Source organism: Macaca thibetana, chromosome 20 (genome assembly GCF_024542745.1).
Source record: "Macaca thibetana thibetana isolate TM-01 chromosome 20, ASM2454274v1, whole genome shotgun sequence".
Taxonomy (NCBI): domain Eukaryota; kingdom Metazoa; phylum Chordata; class Mammalia; order Primates; family Cercopithecidae; genus Macaca; species Macaca thibetana.
Window position 1 is genome coordinate 32168418 of NC_065597.1, and position 18187 is coordinate 32186604.

An 18187-nucleotide genomic window follows, 5' to 3' on the forward strand; every position below is an offset into this window, starting at 1 on the left:
CCTCAATTTTGTTTCACTGAAAATGTTTTTATTTTCAAAAACAGTTCTATCGAGATACAATTCACACACCGTAAAATTCACTATTGTGAATTATGAATTATGTAGCCATTCCCTCAAACCAGTGTCCATTTCCCCCCAATTCCCAGCCCCTGGCAACCGCGAATCTGCTTTCTGCCTCTAGACTTTCCTTGTTTTAGATGGCAGTGCGTGCAAATGGGTTGCGTCACACTCAGTCTTTTATTCCAGCTTCTTTCACTTGCAGGATGGTTCTGAGTTTCGTCCATATTCTATTGTGTGCATTAGTAGCTTGTTCCTGAGTAGTACTTCATCGTGTGGACTCATCCATTCACCATCTGATGGGCATTTGGAATGTTTCAGTTTGGGGCTATGATGAATAATGCTGCTGTGAACATTTACATATAAATCTCTGTAGACACGCTTTCACTGATCTTACATAGACACAGAGGGATAGAATTGATGGGTTGTATGGTGACTTTCTGTTTAATGTTTTTTTTTTTTTTTTTTTTTTTTTTTTTGAGACGAAGTCTCGCTCTGTCGCCCAGGCTGGAGTGCAGTGGCCGGATCTCAGCTCACTGCAAGCTCCGCCTCCCGGGTTCCCGCCATTCTCCTGCCTCAGCCTCCCGAGTAGCTGGGACTACAGGCGCCCGCCACCTCGCCCAGCTAGTTTTTTGTATTTTTTAGTAGAGACGGGGTTTCGCCATGTTAGCCAGGGTGGTCTCAGTCTCCTGACCTCGTGATCCTCCTGTCTCAGCCTCCCAAAGTGCTGGGATTACAGGCTTGAGCCACTGTGCCCGGCCTCTGTTTAATGTTTTAAGAAACTGGCAAACTGGCTGGGCATGGTGGCTCACACCTGAAATCCCAGCCCTTTGGGAGGCTGAGGCAGGTGGATCCCTTGAGGTCAGGAGTTCGAGACCAGCCTGACCAACACGGTGAAACTGTCTGTTCTAAAAATACAAAATTAGCCGGGCACAGTGGTTCACACCTGTAATCCCAGCTAGTCAGGAGGCTGAGGTAGGAGAATCGCTCGAACCCAGGGGGCGGCAATTGCAGTGAGCCAAGATCGCACCACTGCACTCCAGCCTGGGTAACAGCAAGACTCTGTCTCAAAAAAAAAAAAAAAAAAAGAAAGACAAGAAACTGGCGAACTGTTTTCCAAAACGGCTGTGTTGCTGTATGTTCTCACCAGCAGCGTATGAGAGTTTTCATTTCTTTACGTCCTGCCAGCACTTGTCACTGGCTTCAGTTTGTGTTTCCCTAATGACTACTGATGTTGAGCTTTTTTTTTTTCTTTTTTTTTGAGACTGAGTCTCGCTCTGTCTCTCAGGCTGGAGTGCAGTGACTCAGTCTCGGCTCACTGCAATCTCCACCTCCTGGGTTCAAGCACTTCTCCTGCCTCAGCCATCTCAGCAACTGGGATTACAGGTTCACAGCTCCAGGCCCAGCTAATTTTTTGTATTTTTATAGAGATGGGGTGTCACCATGTTGGCCAGGCTGGTCTTGAACTCCTGACCTCAACTAATCTGCCTGCCTCAGCCTCCCAAAGTGCTGTGATTATAGGTGTGAGCCACCACACCCTGCCAGATGTTGAACATTTTTTATGTTTATTTTTACTTTTTTCCTTTTGAATTATTTTTGTAGAGACAGAGCCTCCCTATGTTGCCCAGGCTGGTCTCACACTCCTGAGCTCAAGGGATCCTCCCACCTCAGCCTCCCAAAGTGCCGGGATTACAGGCGTGAGCGCCGTGCCCAGTGCTGTTTTTTATGTTCTTGTTTGCATCCATATGTAATCTTTGGTGAACTGTCTAATGAAATCTTTTGACCATTTTTAAATTGGGCTATTTGTCTTCTTATTGAGTTGTAAGAGTTCTCTGTGTATTCTGGATACAAGTCTCTTTTCAGATGTATGGTTTGCAAATATTCCCTTTAACTGCAGCTTGTCTTTTTATTTTCTTAATGTGTCTTTTGAAGCACACATTACTTTGATGAAATTCATTTTATAAAAAATTTTTAAAAATAAATTCATTTTATCAATTTTTAAACTTTATAGATTGTGCTGTATCTCATCAGAGAAGTCTTTGCCAAACCACAGGTCATGTCATGAAGATATTCCCTTTCGTTTTTTCTTAGAAGTTTTCTAATTTTAGCTCATACATGGAGGTTTCTGACCCACTTTGGGTTAAGTTTGCATATGGTGTGAGGTAGGGTCTAGGATTCACCTTCTTCGTGGAGATATTCAGTGTGTCGTTGCCATTTGTGAGAAAGATTTGTCCTTTTGTCCTTTCCCCCGTTGGGGACTTGGCTTCTTTGCCAAGAATCACGTGACCAGATATCTGTGCGTTGGTTTGTTTCTGGACTCTCAAGTGTGTTCTGTGGGTCTCTTGTCTGATCTTACACAGCATCACACTGTGTTCATTACTTCTGGTTTATGTCAGTTTTGGAGTTGGGAACCGTGTGTTCTCACCTTTAATCTGCCTTTTGAAATTTATTTTGGATCTTCTGGGTCCTTTGCCTTTTCATGTAAAACGTAGGATAAGTGTATCAATTTCTGCAAAATGAAGCTTACTGGAATTTTGGGAAGATTGCTTTGAAGCTGGAGCTCAGTGTGGGAAGAACTGCCGTCTTCACAATGTGGAGTGTTCCCGTCCACGAGCGTGTCCTCTCTCTGCCTGCTTGTCTGTTCCCCCACCCTCCCTCGATGGCAGTGTTGTGGGCGCTGCTCCGCGGGTGCTGCCGTCTCCCGCACTCTGGTCGCCTGTGTCTTTGCTTTGCCGTCTGCACATCAGCGTAGATCACGCCCGTTGACTGTGTCTGACTTTTTTCCTCTTTTCTGCTGTGTCTTGTTTGTTATTTGGTCTTTTGAATGAATTCATTTCAGATCTCATGTTTTTCAGTTTTACAATTTTTTGCAGTTCCACTTCTCTTTGCAATTCTCCATTTTCCCCACGTTGTTCATCTTTTCTTCTAAATTCCTTAATCTGCTTGTTGCAGTTATTTGAAGGGCTTTGTCTGGTGGTCCTGATATTTGGATTTCCTGAGACTTCTTCAATTTGGGGTCACATCTTTGTTTCCTTACATGCTTTGTAACTTTGAAGAGTCCAATCTTTGTCTTTGAAAGAATTATACTGTTTCTTCTCTGGAGATTCCTGCCTTTCTCTGCCAGGCAGCTGTGGTGAGGTACTCGTCACTGCCAGAGTCCAGTGAGGAGATGAGATGGGCTAGGGCTGGACTGTGGCATCAGCATCCATCGACCCCAGTTTCAATGCCCTGTGGGCAAGATCTGTCCTGTATGTCATGAGCCTCCCTTAGGTGCTGACCCCACAGCACGAAGAGTGCTCTCTGCCACACTGTTCGGGGCTCCGTGTGGAACACTGGGGGTAGAGAGGGCCGTGGAACGAGCGTGGCTCACCAGGTCTTCCTGAAGCTTTATGGGCAACGCGAGAAACCACTAACAATTGAGGAACTTAAAACGTACTTATATGTAAGCAAGAAATGTTTATTATGGAGTAAAATATAAAATTCACATGACTCTTTTAAATAAAAGACTTCACCGTTCACTAGTCAATGCATGCCTTTGCATACTGGGAAGTGTGCTGACTTCGGGTCTGCGGGCGGGCGGCCGCCGGGGCCTCCTGTCAGCTTCCCCAAGGTGCACATCCGCCCTCCTCTGTGTACCTGGAAGAGCCTGGCCACTCACGTCTGTCCAGGCTGCAGATCCCGAAGGCCTTTCCCAGCTCTACTCATGATTGCTCTTCCCCCCACCGGCCAAATGCAGTTGTCCCGCGCAACATGGCTTCTGTGGAAAGGGGTCAGAGTCTGAGGCACCCCTTTTAGACGGGAGGCACTGCAGACTCTTGAATGTAAACCATGAGAACGTGAGAACTCTGTGCCTGGAGCCAGGAGCCTCTGCCACAGCCTCAGTGCCTGCTCATCTTCCTACCGAGCGCTTCCTTTCCTCCGCCGCAGGTCTCCGCCTGCTCATCTTCCTACCGAGCGCTTCCTTTCCCCCGCCGCCGGTCTCCGCCTGCTCATCTTCCTACCGAGCGCTTCCTTTCCCCCGCCGCAGGTCTCCGCCTGCTCATCTTCCTACCGAGCGCTTCCTTTCCCCCGCCGCAGGTCTCCGCCTGCTCATCTTCCTACCGAGCGCTTCCTTTCCTCCGCCGCAGGTCTCCGCCTGCTCATCTTCCTACCGAGCGCTTCCTTTACCCCCCCGCAGGTCTCCGCCTGCTCATCTTCCTACCGAGCGCTTCCTTTCCCCCGCCGCAGGTCTCCGCCTGCTCATCTTCCTACCGAGCGCTTCCTTTCCCCCGCCGCAGGTCTCCGCCTGCTCATCTTCCTACCGAGCGCTTCCTTTCCCCCGCCGCAGGTCTCCGCCTGCTCATCTTCCTACCGAGCGCTTCCTTTCCCCCGCCGCAGGTCTCCGCCTGCTCATCTTCCTACCGAGCGCTTCCTTTCCCCCGCCGCAGGTCTCCGCCTGCTCATCTTCCTACCGAGCGCTTCCTTTCCCCCGCCGCAGGTCTCCGCCTGCTCATCTTCCTACCGAGCGCTTCCTTTCCTCCGCCGCAGGTCTCCGCCTGCTCATCTTCCTACCGAGCGTTTCCTTTCCTCCGCCGCAGGTCTCTGCCTGCTCATCTTCCTACCGAGCTTTCCTTTCCTCCGTAGGTTTGGGAAAAGTTCTTAAGTTCTGAAACGCCGCGGATCAGTGTCTTCATGGCAGTGCCTACAATATACACCAAGCTGATGGAGTACTATGACAGGCATTTTACCCAGCCGCACGCCCAGGATTTCTTGCGTGCAGTTTGTGAAGAAAAAATTAGGTAAGTGAAGAGTCCACTTTCCCGCTCAGAAAGTCTTAAAGATCAACAGATGCCGCTTATTTCTAATAAATCACTTCTACTGAGTCCTGGGAAGCACGGCTTTCCGTTTCCTTTCGATGTTCCCTCGCTCTCTCCCCATCCCTCTCTCCCTGTCTCTTTCTCTCCCCATCTCTCTCTCTCTGCCCGTCTGTATGTATATCTATAATCTCATCCACGTCGATAGCTGCTTGGATTCTGTATCGCTCTCTCTGTCATTCTCTGTCTATCTCTCTCTGTCTCTCTTTGTCTTTCTCTGTCTCTCTCTCTCCATCTATCTCTCTGTCTTCTGTCTCTCCGTCTGTCTCTCCGTCTGTCTCTCCGTCTGTCTCTCTGTCTGTCTCTCCGTCTGTCTCTCCGTCTGTCTCTCCGTCTGTCTCTCTGTCTTCTCTCTCTATCTCTCCTGGCTCTCCATCTGTCTCTCTCTCCATCTCTCTTTGTCTCCATCTATCTGTCTTCTCTCTTTCCGGTCCGTCTCTCTCTCTGTCATGGAGTCTGAAGGACAAGGGTGAGGACGCTAAGCTGACTCGCTCACGCATGCCTCGTCTGCCCACATGTCCCACGGCTCCTGCCTCTACTATGCAATGCCTTCGTGGGCAGCCCTGTGACGCCTCCTGCCTGGGGCATGTTCTGCTGCTCTTCCTCTCAGCCCTGCTCCTCCCCTCCCAGCTCCCTGGATAAACCCCTCCCTCCCAGGACGAGCTGGTCTTTTGGGCCACTCAGGGGCGTGTTTGCTTTGCACTCCTGCATGAACCTGCAGGCGTGGGAACGTTTCTTTTCCCTCGTGGCTGTTGGAGTGCGGTTCACTAACTGGAAATGCACACGCGTGGCTCAGTGAGTCTTCACACGCATCCCAGGCCCTCATCTCCAGCAGAGTCGTGGGTGGGGTACTTTTTCTTTTTGTGAGAGGGAGGGGTGGTGTGGCGGGCGCACTGCAGGAACTGAAGGCTTGACTGTCATCCAGTTTCCAGTGGGTTGTGTGCGTGTCTGTGGCTGCCGCGCACTCCTCCCAGTCCCCAGGAAGTGCACAGGGAAGTGGCACCTTCGTTCCTGGAGAGAACTCCGGGTTGTGCAAGGCACATGTCTGATCCCACTTTGCTCTCTTTGCCGTTCCTTTGCCCCTTTTTTGTGAGGCCACCGGAGCCCATGGTTTTGCTGCTGCTACTGCTGAGATGCCTTGGGGCTGGGAAGACCCCGAGCTGAGCAAGATGAGCAGCATGTTTTACCAAATCTAAGGAACAGAGGGCAAGAACGAGGTCAGTGAAGGAGAGGATCAGGTGATTTCCGGGATGACAGAGATAATGAGACCTCAGCCGTCTGGATCTCCCAGCGAGGGTCCTGTCAGTGGTGCCTCCTCGTAAAGCAGGGGCAGCAGCAGGGACCACTCTGCTCAAACCGCAAACAAAAGCACCTTCCCTACTGCCCATGAGGCTGCAGGAAATGCTGTGTGAGCAGCGCGGGCACTCAGGGTTCTCAGGACCCGTGTTCTCCTGCCAAGCCTGAGCCAAGCGTGTGAGCCAAGACGGCTCCAACTCTGTGGGTGGTTCTGAGCCCCTTGGGTGTGCCCGGCCCCACCCCTTGGGTGCTGCAGCCATTCATCCATGTCCACGTTCTCCTGTGGAGCCCTGCAAGCTGAGCTGGCTCTAGTCCCCAGATGTGCCTGGCTGCGGCCCACAGCACCGTGGCTGTTCATCTGTGATCAGCTGTGTGGTGAGCAGCTGCACGGTCACTGTTGTTCTTGAGCGTGGTTGTGAACAGCGCAGGAACTTTGCAGGGGACACCACGGACCCTAAGCACATTGTTTACCCTCATTAGCTGTTGGACCTGCTTCCTTCTAAAATAAACCCAACAAATCATTTTCAAAAAACAAAGTAACGCCCTAGTGCAGAGTGCAGCATCGGTCCCAGGTGTCGCACGGTGGTGCCAGACCCACACCTGGGGCTCCTGCTCTCATGAAGGAGCTGCCGCCTTTGCACGCGACGGCCGCGTCCCGAGGGGCTAAACCTGCCACGTTTGCATGCGAGGGCCACGTCCCCAGGGGCTAAACCTGCCACCTTTGCACACGAGGGCCGCGTCCCGAGGGGCTAAACCTGCCACCTTTGCACGTGAGGGCCGCGTCCCGAGGGGCTAAACCTGCCTTTGATTGTGCCGCGTAGGCTCATGGTCTCAGGCTCAGCTGCCCTGCCCATCCCGGTGCTGGAGAAGTGGAAGAACATCACGGGCCACACCCTGTTGGAGCGGTATGGCATGACTGAGATCGGCATGGCTCTGTCCGGGCCCCTGACCGCCACAGGACGCCTGCCAGGTACGAGCATTTCCCACAGCTGTGTTCCTCTCCCACTTTGCCCTGAGCCCCCCAAGGTGGGCCAGTCTCGAACCACCCACATTTGGAATGAAAGGCGGTGTGAAGGATGCTGCCCTGTGGGACAGGCCACCAGGCCAGGAGAGCACTCAGGCTGCACGGTGACCTGTCCCCTCTGGGCCAATCAGCCTTCTCCCAAGTCTCAGTCAGGGGTGGGTGGGGGGTGTCTGTGCTGGCCCCTGGCTGGATGACTGGGGAGACAATGGGAAGAGCAGCAACACCTGGAACACAGGCATCGGTGCACGTCTCAGAGGAAGGCCGGGGGCCATGCTGCTGGCTCCAGACCACATCTGTGGTGGGAGCCTCCATCTGTCTGGAGTCCGGGTGCCACGCAGTGCCAGCAGCAGTGCCAGGGCAGGTGGGTGTGGTGGGCAGGGTGGGATGAGTCAGGCACCTGTCTTCCTTCTCTAGACGTGGGCTCCTGGTACTGGGCCCCTCTTGTCCAGCCCTCCCTAACACATCCCATTCTGACTTTCATCTGACCCAAGCCTTCGAGCCCCAGGTCCTCCACAGGGACTTCTGGGAGCGGAGCCCACTGCTGGGGGGCCGCCCTGCTTGTTTCTGTGTGGCCCGTTCAGTCTGTCCAGAGCGGAAGAGAGAGCTCAGTGCAGACATAAAAGTGAGACCATCCCGCACGTCTGTCTGTGCAGCTGCTTACCTGCGACACAGTAAAATTCACCCCTCGGGTGTGCAGCTCTGAGAGTCTTAAGAAACATCATCACAGTCAAGATAGAGGTAGAGAAGGGTTCCTCACCTCAGAAACTTCCTTCCTAGTGCTTAGCACCCCCTCCACCCCCGAGTCCCAGCCCCTCGTTTCTGTTTCTCTTCCTGTGGTGTTGCTTCTTCTGGGAGGTCACGTGGCTGAATCCTGCAGGACGTGGCCTCTGAGCCTGTCTGCTTCCGCCCGCAGTCGCCTGTGCTGTGTGCATCAGAGTCTGCGCCTTTCACTGCTGAGTGGCATCCGTGGTGCTTCCGCCCGCAGTCGCCTGTGCTGTGTGCATCAGGGTTTGCGCCTTTCACTGCTGAGTGGCATCGTCGCGTGGATGTGCCACCACTTGTGACCCTGTTTTAAGCAATGACACGTAAGATGTTATAAACATTTGTGTGCAGATTTCTGTGTGAACGTGGGTTTTTATTTCACTTGGGCAGATACCTAGGAGAGAGATTGCTGTGTTGTCTGAAGCTGCCGAGCTGTTCCCCAGGGCGGCTGCGCCCTCCCCTTCCCCCTGCGATGGGCGGGAGGTCAGGAGCACCCGTGCTCCAGTGGGCAGTGGGGGTGTCTTGTTGCGTTCATGATTCTCTCATGACGGTGGCGTTGAGCACCTCTTCCTGTTCTTGTCATTCCATTTTCAATTGGGGCATTTGTTTTCTTGAGTTTTGAGAGCTTTTTAAAATTCTGGACGCAAGTGTCAGCCGTGTGATTTTAAATATCGTCTTCCAGCTTGTGGTTGGTCTTCCCATTCACCTAACAGCATCTTTAAAATCAGGAGTTTTAGATTTTGGCCCAGTTTATCAATTTGTTTTACGAATTGTCTATATGAGGTCCTATCTAATAAATCCTTGCCTAGCCCAAAGTCACAGAGAATAGTTTCAGCTCTTACATTTAGGATGGTAATCCACTTTGAGTTCATTTTTATACTCAGTGCAAGATACGGGCCACAGATACTCAGTGCAAGATACGGGCCACAGTTCCTCTTTGGTGTGGACGTCTAGCTTTTGAGCACTGTTTGTTGAAAAGACTCCTTTCTCTATGGAACGGGTGATCTTTGTTGAAAGTCCGTTGACTCCTCAGGGGCCGGCTCCTGGACTCTGCTCTGTCCCGTTGCTCTTCCCGCGTGCCCTTTGGCTCATTCCATGCCTGCCTGATTCCTGGGCTCTAGGGGAAGCCTGGACATGGGGGTCCAGGCCCAGGCGGGGACCAGCTGGTGCCAGGCAGCGATATGGTGCTGGGGCCTGCAGGGTGAGTGTGAGGGCTGCTGGCTGCTGGCTGGGAGGAGGAGAGGCTGTAGGCTTAGGGCCCTTTGCTGGGCCTGGGGAGCCGTGGGGGCTGCTGGGAGCCGTGGGGGCTGCTGGGAGCCGTGGGGGCTGCTGGGTGTGTTCTGAGTGTAAAGGGAGGTTTCTGTTTGCCTGGGTCATCGTGAGCAGAATGACAGGGCCATGACAGTGAGATCCTCGGCTGCCGTGCAGAGCTGCCAGCGGGGTGGCCACATGGAGTGCAGAGCCTGCTGCGACAGGGCCCAGGGTAGTGGGCAGGTGGGGGCGTGTTGTGAAAAGAAGTCAATGCGAGTGGTGAGAAATAGATCCTAGTCTCAGACCCCAGGAAACCACCATCAGTGCCCGTGGCCCCTGCCGTGGGCTGGCTCGTGCTTTAGTCTCAGACCCCAGGAAACCACCATCAGTGGCGGTGGCCCCTGCCATGGGCCGGCTCGTGCTTTAGTCTCAGACCCCAGGAAACCATCAGTTTGGTGCTGGTGGCCCCTGCCCTGGGCTGACTCACACATCCCCACGGTGGCTATGGCACCAACTCTTTCTTTGGTGGCTAGAGCTCCCTGGTGGAAATAAGATGGGGACCTTGAAATCAAATGTGAGCAGTCCCTCGAGTCTCTGTCCTCATCGTCGTCCTTAGTAGGATGTGCTGGTTTTGTCCAGTGCCACCGGCCACAGTCACCACGTAATATGGACAGAATGAACAGAGCTCAGCTCGCTGAGGGCTGCAGGCTGCAGGCAAGTGAGAACTGAAAGGGTAACGGGCTCCAGGCTTTGTCCTCTCTTTGTTCCAGACGTGTGAGCAGGACAGGTTCTGTGTATTCAGAATCTGTCTACACAGAGAGTTTGCAGTTGACGATGACTGTTTACATAGAACTGCTTTGTGGGCGTCCTCATTTGATCTTCTCAAAACAGCCCCTGCTGTGGGGTCATTTTTTCCATTCACACACAAGAACCCATGGAGCCTGCCAGGGGTCATGCGGCTAGTGAGTGACGCAGACGCACACACACACTTCCCGGGCAGTCACGCTGCCAGGAGCACGGTGGCCTCTTCAATGGTTTCAGGAGCAGCCCAGGGACCGCTGTCCACACCGAGGGCGCCAGGAGCAGCCCAGGGACCGCTGTCCACACCGAGGGTGCCAGGAGCAGCCCAGGGACCGCTGTCCACACCGAGGGCGTCAGGAGCAGCCCAGGGACCGCTGTCCATCACCGAGGGCATCAGGAGCAGACAGGAACCCAGAGGCCTGGGGGAGGCTCACCCTCCCCGCACTGGAATCAGAACTCCCAGGCGAACAGGAAGGAGCCCCAGACAGATGGTACAGGGAGAGGGGTCCCCGGTTGAGAAAGGGGATCCAGAGACCCTGAAGCTTCAGGGTCATTGGGCAAGAAATGCGAGAGCACCAGTCCCCGAGTCTTCAGCTACCGACTGCAGGTTTCCTCAGGTGCCAAAGACAAAGCCTGGGCACTGGGGACATTCCCTCTTCTCTAAAACAGAATCAAGTATCTGATTTTGTCCTTGCCTCTAAATCACCAGCAGTGTCAGTTCTTTGGTTTGGGAAAAAAGTAAAGTCGCCTCAGCATTAAATCCAACAGGCCCCACAGAAACTCCAAAATGCAGCCTCCTGAGCCGCGTTTCCGGAGGACACAGTGGAGAAGAGTATTCCTCACTCTCAGGCTCTCACCCCCACCCCGGTGGCCGTGGCTTTGGCACTCGGGTCGGCTCCAGCCGCAGGCTCTGGGCTCGCTTGGCCTCACTGCGCAGTGCCCCCTCCGTGCTTGGGGGAGAGAGAGAAGCCGGGTGGAGGGTGAGCTCTGTCGCAGTTACGGTTACGGCGGGCATGCCCTGTGCGGTTCCTGTGGAGGGAGATGAATAATTCATGGCCGACGACTGCTGGGCCTAATCACACTCTAATTGGAGGTTGAGTTCAGAGGCGCTCACAGCTCCTGGGCCGCTCTGTGGTGTTGACAGGGGGCTCCAGGACCTCACTGGTGGTTTCCCTTCCCTGAGTCCCAGGCACGCAGAGCACCAGGGCGTCCCAGACACCAGGACAGGGGCCGCAGGCCAGTCAGAGTTATCAGGGAGGGGCTGGCTGACAGAGATTTTAGAGGTGGGCTGTGGCAGGAAGGCAGTGCCCCCCACCTGCCTGCGGCCGCGCCCATCCACATTGGCCCTTGCAGGGCCGGCCTTTGTTCACTCCCTTGAGCTCTCACATCTACACCGTCACATGCCCGGGGCACAGCCAACGGCACCTGGAGGGCGGGGGCCCCTCCCTCAATATCTCATGAATGGCACCTGGAGTGTGGGGGCCCCCCTCAGTCTCTCACGGGCAGTGCCACTGCTCATCTTCTGCAGAATCCCAACACCATCCCAGAGCCTCTTCAGCCTCTGCAGACGGTGTGGGCACGGCCTCCCCACCTGCGGCCCCGCCCCAACCCCAACTGTGCCATGTCCTGGTGCTGCATCCCCACCCCAGTGGAGGCATCCCCACCCCAGTAGAGGCATCACCAGGAAGAGGCGAGAGGCCGCCTGTGTTATTCCTGTTCCTGTGAAACGCCCAGAACAGAAAACCCACGGACGCGGACAGCTGACGTGGGGCCAGGTCTGGGGAGGGAGGGTGTGGCGGTCGTGGGCCATGCGGGAGTTCTGACTGGTGCGAGCAGGGGGCTGTGCAGTGTGCGCGGAACACCGCCATGCCGCGCGCTGTGAAATGGCAAGTCGTGTTACGCGGGTTTCACCTCCATTTTAAAATCTTCAGAAGCAAAACATAAAGGAGGAGAAAGAATGGGAGAAAGGGGGCTGAAGCCGGCCCTGCCACACCCCCCCATGGTGGTGACACGGTTTTCTGACCAGAGTGGAGATTCGGGACGTCTGCACACCTGGAACCACAGACAACTCCCTAGGTGACGCTCTGTGCACCACGCTAGCCCGGCTTTGCCTGCGGGACCAGCAAGAGCGAGCCAGGCACCAACAGCCCTTCACCAAGCGTCTGGAGGCCGGGACGGCCCGTGGATTACAGAGTTGGCTGCACTGACCCTCGATGTTGACCTTGAAGTGCCTCAGATCTCAGCGTGGACTCTCACACGTGATAAGCGTTCAGGCACTTCCCTGACGCAGGCCAGGGCAAAGGCTTCACACCCCGGGGTAGACGGGAAGTCCCACCTCTGCTCTGCCCCCAGGTCGTGCCCATGCTGATGCCACATCGCCAGGGCCGCGCTCCATGAGCAGCCTCTGCCGTCCCATCAGCACCCTAAACCACAGGCAGAGCGAGGCTGCGGCAGCCTGTGTGGGCCAGTGGGACACGTCTTGCCACCTGGGCTCTGCCCCCACCTTGGCCAGTGTAAGGTCTGATTTTAGCCACGTTGGAACTGTGCAGGGGGGGTGGATACACTGAGCAAATCATGGGTGTCTAATAAATGAGCTACTACAAAGTGTGGTCCCCCTGCCATGCAGAGTTCAGGACAGCCCTTCCTGGAGACATAGGGCAGGTCCTGCCTTAGCCCGCCCGTGTCCCAGGCACGCACAGGTCCCCTCATCATGGACAGCCCCAGGGCCGTCAGGGCGAGGCGCCAGTGCTCCCTGGCCAGCAAGTATATAAAAGTGGAAATGACACCAGAGTCCGTGGGCAGCTGTGAGGCTTCGGGAGATAACTGGGAAAGTGATATCTGAAGGGCCTGGGGCAGGGCAGGCGCAGTGTGCCACGTGAGCGTCTGCTGTGCTGCGTGGCCATCGCTGTGGCATCGACTGGGCCTGAGCACACCATGCTCGCCAGCCACATATTGTGTGGTTCTTCACCCGCTGGTTCCTAGGCCATGTTCTCTCGGGGCCACAGGGCACATCTCTCCCTCCACACAGACTCCTGCACGTGGCACACAGGAGCCCAGTGGAATCCGAGCACAGGGCGCACTTCTCTCCTCCAGGCTCCTCACTCCAGCCTCCCTTTCAGTGTTTCTCCTCTCTTGTAGGTTCTGTGGGGACCCCGCTGCCCGGAGTACAGGTGCGCATTATCTCAGAAAAGCCACAAAAGGAAGGCTGCTCCTACACCGTGCACGCAGAGGGAGACGAGAGGGGGACCAAGGTAAGCCACTCTGCTCTCGGCAGGCTGGTGGCCGTGTGTCCAGACTGGGCTCCCCCCAGGGTGGTTACACTGGTGTGTCTTTCCGCTGGAGGCAGCCTCCCCTCCATGCAGGGGACTGGCCTCCTGGACATTGCAGGTGCCGGCTGGTGTCCTGGGCCCTGCCTGCTGCGGGTTCGTCTGTGCGCTCACAGAGCAGTGGGCAGAGGGAGCCCAGGGCAGAACACCAAAGGGACTCACACCCAGACACACAGCTCCTCCCAGGGGCCCCGTCCATGGGGACAGGCTGATGTGGACCACGATGGCCTTGGCTGAGGGGAAGAGAGAAAGCAGCAGAGGCCATTGTCGTTGATGGGAGTCTGGTTAGAAATATGAACTGGCCTGACCCTGGCACCCATCCTGAGGGGACGCTGACCCCAGGCCCCCAGAGTAGGTGTGGGGAGATTCACAGAGCCCTGCACGCTGAGGTGGGCGCCCATGCAGTACTCTGTGGTGGCCTCCTCATCTAGTACATTATTCTAAAACTGACAAGGGTGAACGAGAAGAAAGGACATTGTCTCATTTCTGTGAGGATTTTAACATGAGAATCTGCTTGTCACAAGTGAATTCACGTCACAGAGAAAGTTCTAGGGATTATGGGGAAGTGGAATCTTGATTTAAAAGGAAATTTTTTTCTCTAAAGCCAGTATCCACACCTGATACCACACATGATTGACTGTTGCCCTGAGGTTTTCAAAGATTGAGGGATCCTGAGTCTCATCTCAGCACATTTCCTTCTCTGTGGCGCCGTCTCAGCCCTCACGGGGCATGACTGAGCTCCCCACACAGAGGCTGAGGGGCTGTGCGTCCTGTTCTCATGAGGGAACAGCCACACGCCCTCCCTGGACCTTGCTTTCCACACCTGACCACGTGAGGGTTGGAGCGATGGTCGTGGTTGGACGTTTTAGCTCCAGCAAACAAGTAGGACGTGGGTGGCTTTCAGTGTCATTAAATGACACTGAAAGGTGCAGTGGCCGCATCTTGTGTGGAGGGCCGCACGGTGTGTCCTGCCTGGTCTGGGCCACCAGCAGTGGGCTGTTATCCCCTGTGGCCCCCACTGTGGCCCCCACAGAGCCGTGGGGCACCTTCCTGAAACCCACCTGGGTGGCTGCCCCTTGCTGGATACCCGCCTCCCCTGCCCTCTGTAGGGCAGCCTCAGGCCCCAGCCCGTGCTGTTGTCCTGACACCCCTCTCCTAGGATTCATGCCTCTGCCCTGCTAGTACTAGGCTGCTGGCCACACCCCGCATATCGGGTTCCTGAATACACCTGCCCTTCCTGGGTCTCAACTCTGTGCCCTGTGGTACCGCTGCCCCCACCTCAAAGACCCCCCAGCTCAGCCAGTCCAGCCCTGTCTGCAGGGACGGGGCTCAGTCTGTGCCTGGGTTGGGGACACCATCTAGTCAGGAATGTCCCAGCAGAGAGCAGAGCATGAGTGGTGTGTGGAGGAGTGCGACGCCCCGTGGCTGTGCAGCCCTCTCCAGGTGTCAGTCAGCTGACGCTTCTGCCTCTCAGCACCTGCTCTGCCAGAAATGGCAGAGATGTTGCCACGGAAAGGGGCGGAGCGGGGGTGGGGAGCGTTTCTGTCTTAAATTAAAACTTAACAGCTTCACACCTGCATTGGCTGCGGCGTCACCTGACTGCTCCTGCCCGAGTTTCTTTAATTGTTTCTGTCTGCAGCTTTCTTCCCTGAAACAGGCTTGAAATAGAAGCAGCAGACTCAGCTACCTGGGCACCCTGACAGAGATGCCGCACAGCGGCCTCTGCGACAGGCGTGCAGGGAGACCCTGCAAGGTGAAGCCGCACAGATGCTCTGGGGCTGCTTAAATCTTAGCGTACGGGGGGTTTGCATCTGCTGGCAGCAGGCCCTGGAACATTTCCTGTTCAGCCAAGGAGTCCGTGCAGCAGGCGGGGTACAGCTGCCCTGCAGGGCCTGGCTCCACCAGGGGCCGAGACCCTTACTGGGGAGGAGCACAGCCTGAGGGCCTCAGGGTTTGTGCCCTCTGACACCTGAGATTCAGGGTTCCCGGAGGGATGGGTGGGCGCCCCAGGACGACCAGGTGACAGCATGGGCGCTGTGAACTCTGAAAAGCCCCAGCATCAGGATCCTGCTGCTCTCTCCTGGGGGCTCATGCGAAGCAACTCCCCACCCCATGCTCACACTTACTATTTTCATCTGAGCCCCACACAGTGGCCCTTCTCTCCACAGCATCCCAAAGCCCAAGGGTGCCCCCAGTGCTGCGGTCCCAGATCCACATGGCTCAGGTGAGGCTGTGGCGGTCAGCTGGGCCGTCCAGTCCACTCTTGTCTGGGCCAAGGTGTGGGTCCCAGCTGGCATCGCTCCCCAGAAGGGCTCCCTCAGGACCAGTTTGTCTCTAGTCGTGAGAACAGCTGTCCTTAGGCCTCTGGGATGACTCATGACTCTTTCTGGGCAGATGATCAACCAGGCCTTCGGACCTGAATTATGAGGCTTGGTGTCATATTTGTTAGGAAACAAAGTACCCGCAGGAAGGAATGTGCCGTGTGGGGATGGGAGAACACCTTTCCAGGATCATCCCTGGGTCCAGAGTATCTGGACCCTCCCCAGCTGGCAGCTGGCCTGCCAGACCCAGGGCTCAGCCCCCTCCATCACCTTGTCGAGTGGCTGGCTCGTAGCACTCCCTCATGTCCTGTGATGTATCACAGGTATCACACATGCAGTGAACACATGGGTATCACACATACACGCAGTATGCACACAGGTACCACACACATGCAGTGTACACACAGGTATCACACACATGCAGTGCATACACGGGTATCACACACAGTATGCACATGGGTATCACACATGCAGCACGCACATGGGTATCACTGCGTGCACAGGTATCACACATACACAGTGTGTGCACAGCTATTCCACACGTAGATACACACAGAAAAAACCTGAAGGAAACACCAAAAGTCAAAATGGCTAAGCTCCAGGCTGAACTGTCTGACAGTGTCATAGGACGTGAGGCGCGTGTGCACACTGTGTGTACTGGTGTATGATACCCGTGTGCACACTGCATGTGTGTGTGATACCCGTGTGCACACTGCGTATGCGTGTGATACCTGTGCGTGCACTGTGTGATATCCATGCACACACTGCATGTATGTGTGATACCTGTGTGTGCACCGCATGTGTGTGATACCCATGTGCACACTGCATGTATGTGTGATACCCATGTGCACACTGCGCATATGTGTGTGATGCCTGTGCATGCAGTGTGTGTGTGTGATACCTGTGTACGCACTGAGCATATGTGTTATCTGTGCACGCTGCATGTATGTGTTACTTGTGTGCGCACTGTGTCTATATATGTGAGATACTCATGTGCACACTGCATGTGTGAGACACCCATGCATGCACTGCGTGTTACCCATGCGCGCACTGTGTGTATGTGTGTGATACCTGTGCATGCACTGCGTGTTACCCATGCGCGCACTGTGTGTATGTGTGTGATACCCGTGCATGCACTGCGTGTTACCCATGCACGCACTGTGTGTGTGTGATACCCGTGCATGCACTGCGTGTGTATGTGATAGCCATGCGCGCACTGCATGTGTGTGTGACATTTGTTGAAAGCCTACTCTTTCTGCATTACATTGCCATTGCCCCTTTGCTAAAAAATAATTGGACATATTTGAGACGGTGTACATATAGGTTATCTGTTCTGTTCCCTTGATCTATGTCTATGTTTCCATTCTTTTGCCAACACCACATTGTCTTGACTGTTGTGGTTTTATAGTAGGTCTTAACAATTGTTATGTGATTTCACCAGCTTAATTCTTCTTTTTCAGAGTTGTTTCAGTGCACATATTAATTTTAGAATTAGCTTGTCTAGCCAGGTGTGGTGGTTTACTCCTATAATCCCAACACTTTGATAGGCCAAGGTGGGCAGATCACCTGAGGTCAGGAGTTCAAGACCAGCCTGACCAATATGAAACCCCATCTCTACTAAAAATACAAGAATTAGCCAGGCATGGTTGTGGGTGCTTGTAATCCCAGCTACTCGGGAGGCTGAGGCAAGAGAATCACTTGAAACTGGAAAGTGGAGTTTGCAGTTAGCCAAGATCACACCACTGCACTCCAGCCTGGACAATAAGATCAAAACTCCATCTCAAAAAAAAAAATAAATAAAGGATTAGCTCATCTATATCTACAAAAAGTCCTTTTGAGATCTTGATTGGAAAGCCAGGTGTGGTAGCTCATGCCTGTAATCCCAGCATTTTGGGAGGCCAAGGCAGGCAAATCAACGTGAGACCAGGAGCTCAAGACCAGCCCAGCCAATGTGGTGAAACCCTGTCTCTTCTGAAAATACGAAAAATTAGCCAGGTGTGGTGGCACATGCCTGTAATCCCAGCTACTCAGGAGGCTGAGGCACAAGAATTGTTTGAGCTTGGGAGGTTTAAGTGAGCCAGGATTCTGCCACTGCACTCCAGCCTGGACAACAGAGCGAGACTGTCTAAAAAAAAAAAAAGAGAGAGAGAGATGTTGATTGGAATTTAGCCATTCTGATAGGGGAGATCACTTTGGGGAGAATTAACAATTACTATGCTGTCTTCCAATCCATGAACATGGTATGTCTCTCCACTTAGATCCGTGAACATGGTATGTCTCTCCACTTACTTAGATCCATGAACATGGTATGTCTCTCCACTTACTTAGATCCGTGAACATGGTATGTCTCTCCACTTACTTAGATCCGTGAACATGGTATGTCTCTCCACTTACTTAGATCCGTGAACATGGTATGTCTCTCCACTTACTTAGATCCGTGAACATGGTATGTCTCTCCATTTACTTAGATCTACTTTGGTTTCTTTTTTTTTTTTT

General features: G+C 54.3%; 1 protein-coding gene and 1 long non-coding RNA gene across 4 annotated transcripts in view; both read left to right on the top strand.

The window, feature by feature from the left end:
• ACSF3 (acyl-CoA synthetase family member 3) overlaps window positions 1-18187 on the top strand; it is a 65010-nt gene that overhangs the window by 16822 nt on the left and 30001 nt on the right. For all 3 annotated transcript variants that reach the window (XR_007722007.1, XR_007722006.1, XM_050773719.1), the window contains exons 4-6: window positions 4681-4835; window positions 7028-7176; window positions 13183-13295. Coding sequence is in view for 1 of the 3 variants with exons in the window: in XM_050773719.1 (XP_050629676.1) it covers window positions 4681-4835; window positions 7028-7176; window positions 13183-13295 (417 nt within the window). In the remaining 2 variants the exon portion in view is untranslated. The remainder of the gene's footprint in view (window positions 1-4680; window positions 4836-7027; window positions 7177-13182; window positions 13296-18187) is intronic.
• LOC126944369 (uncharacterized) lies at window positions 2069-4672 on the top strand. The gene is made up of 3 exons (XR_007722033.1): window positions 2069-3984; window positions 4135-4184; window positions 4535-4672. It is a non-coding gene; the product is annotated as an uncharacterized LOC126944369 (long non-coding RNA).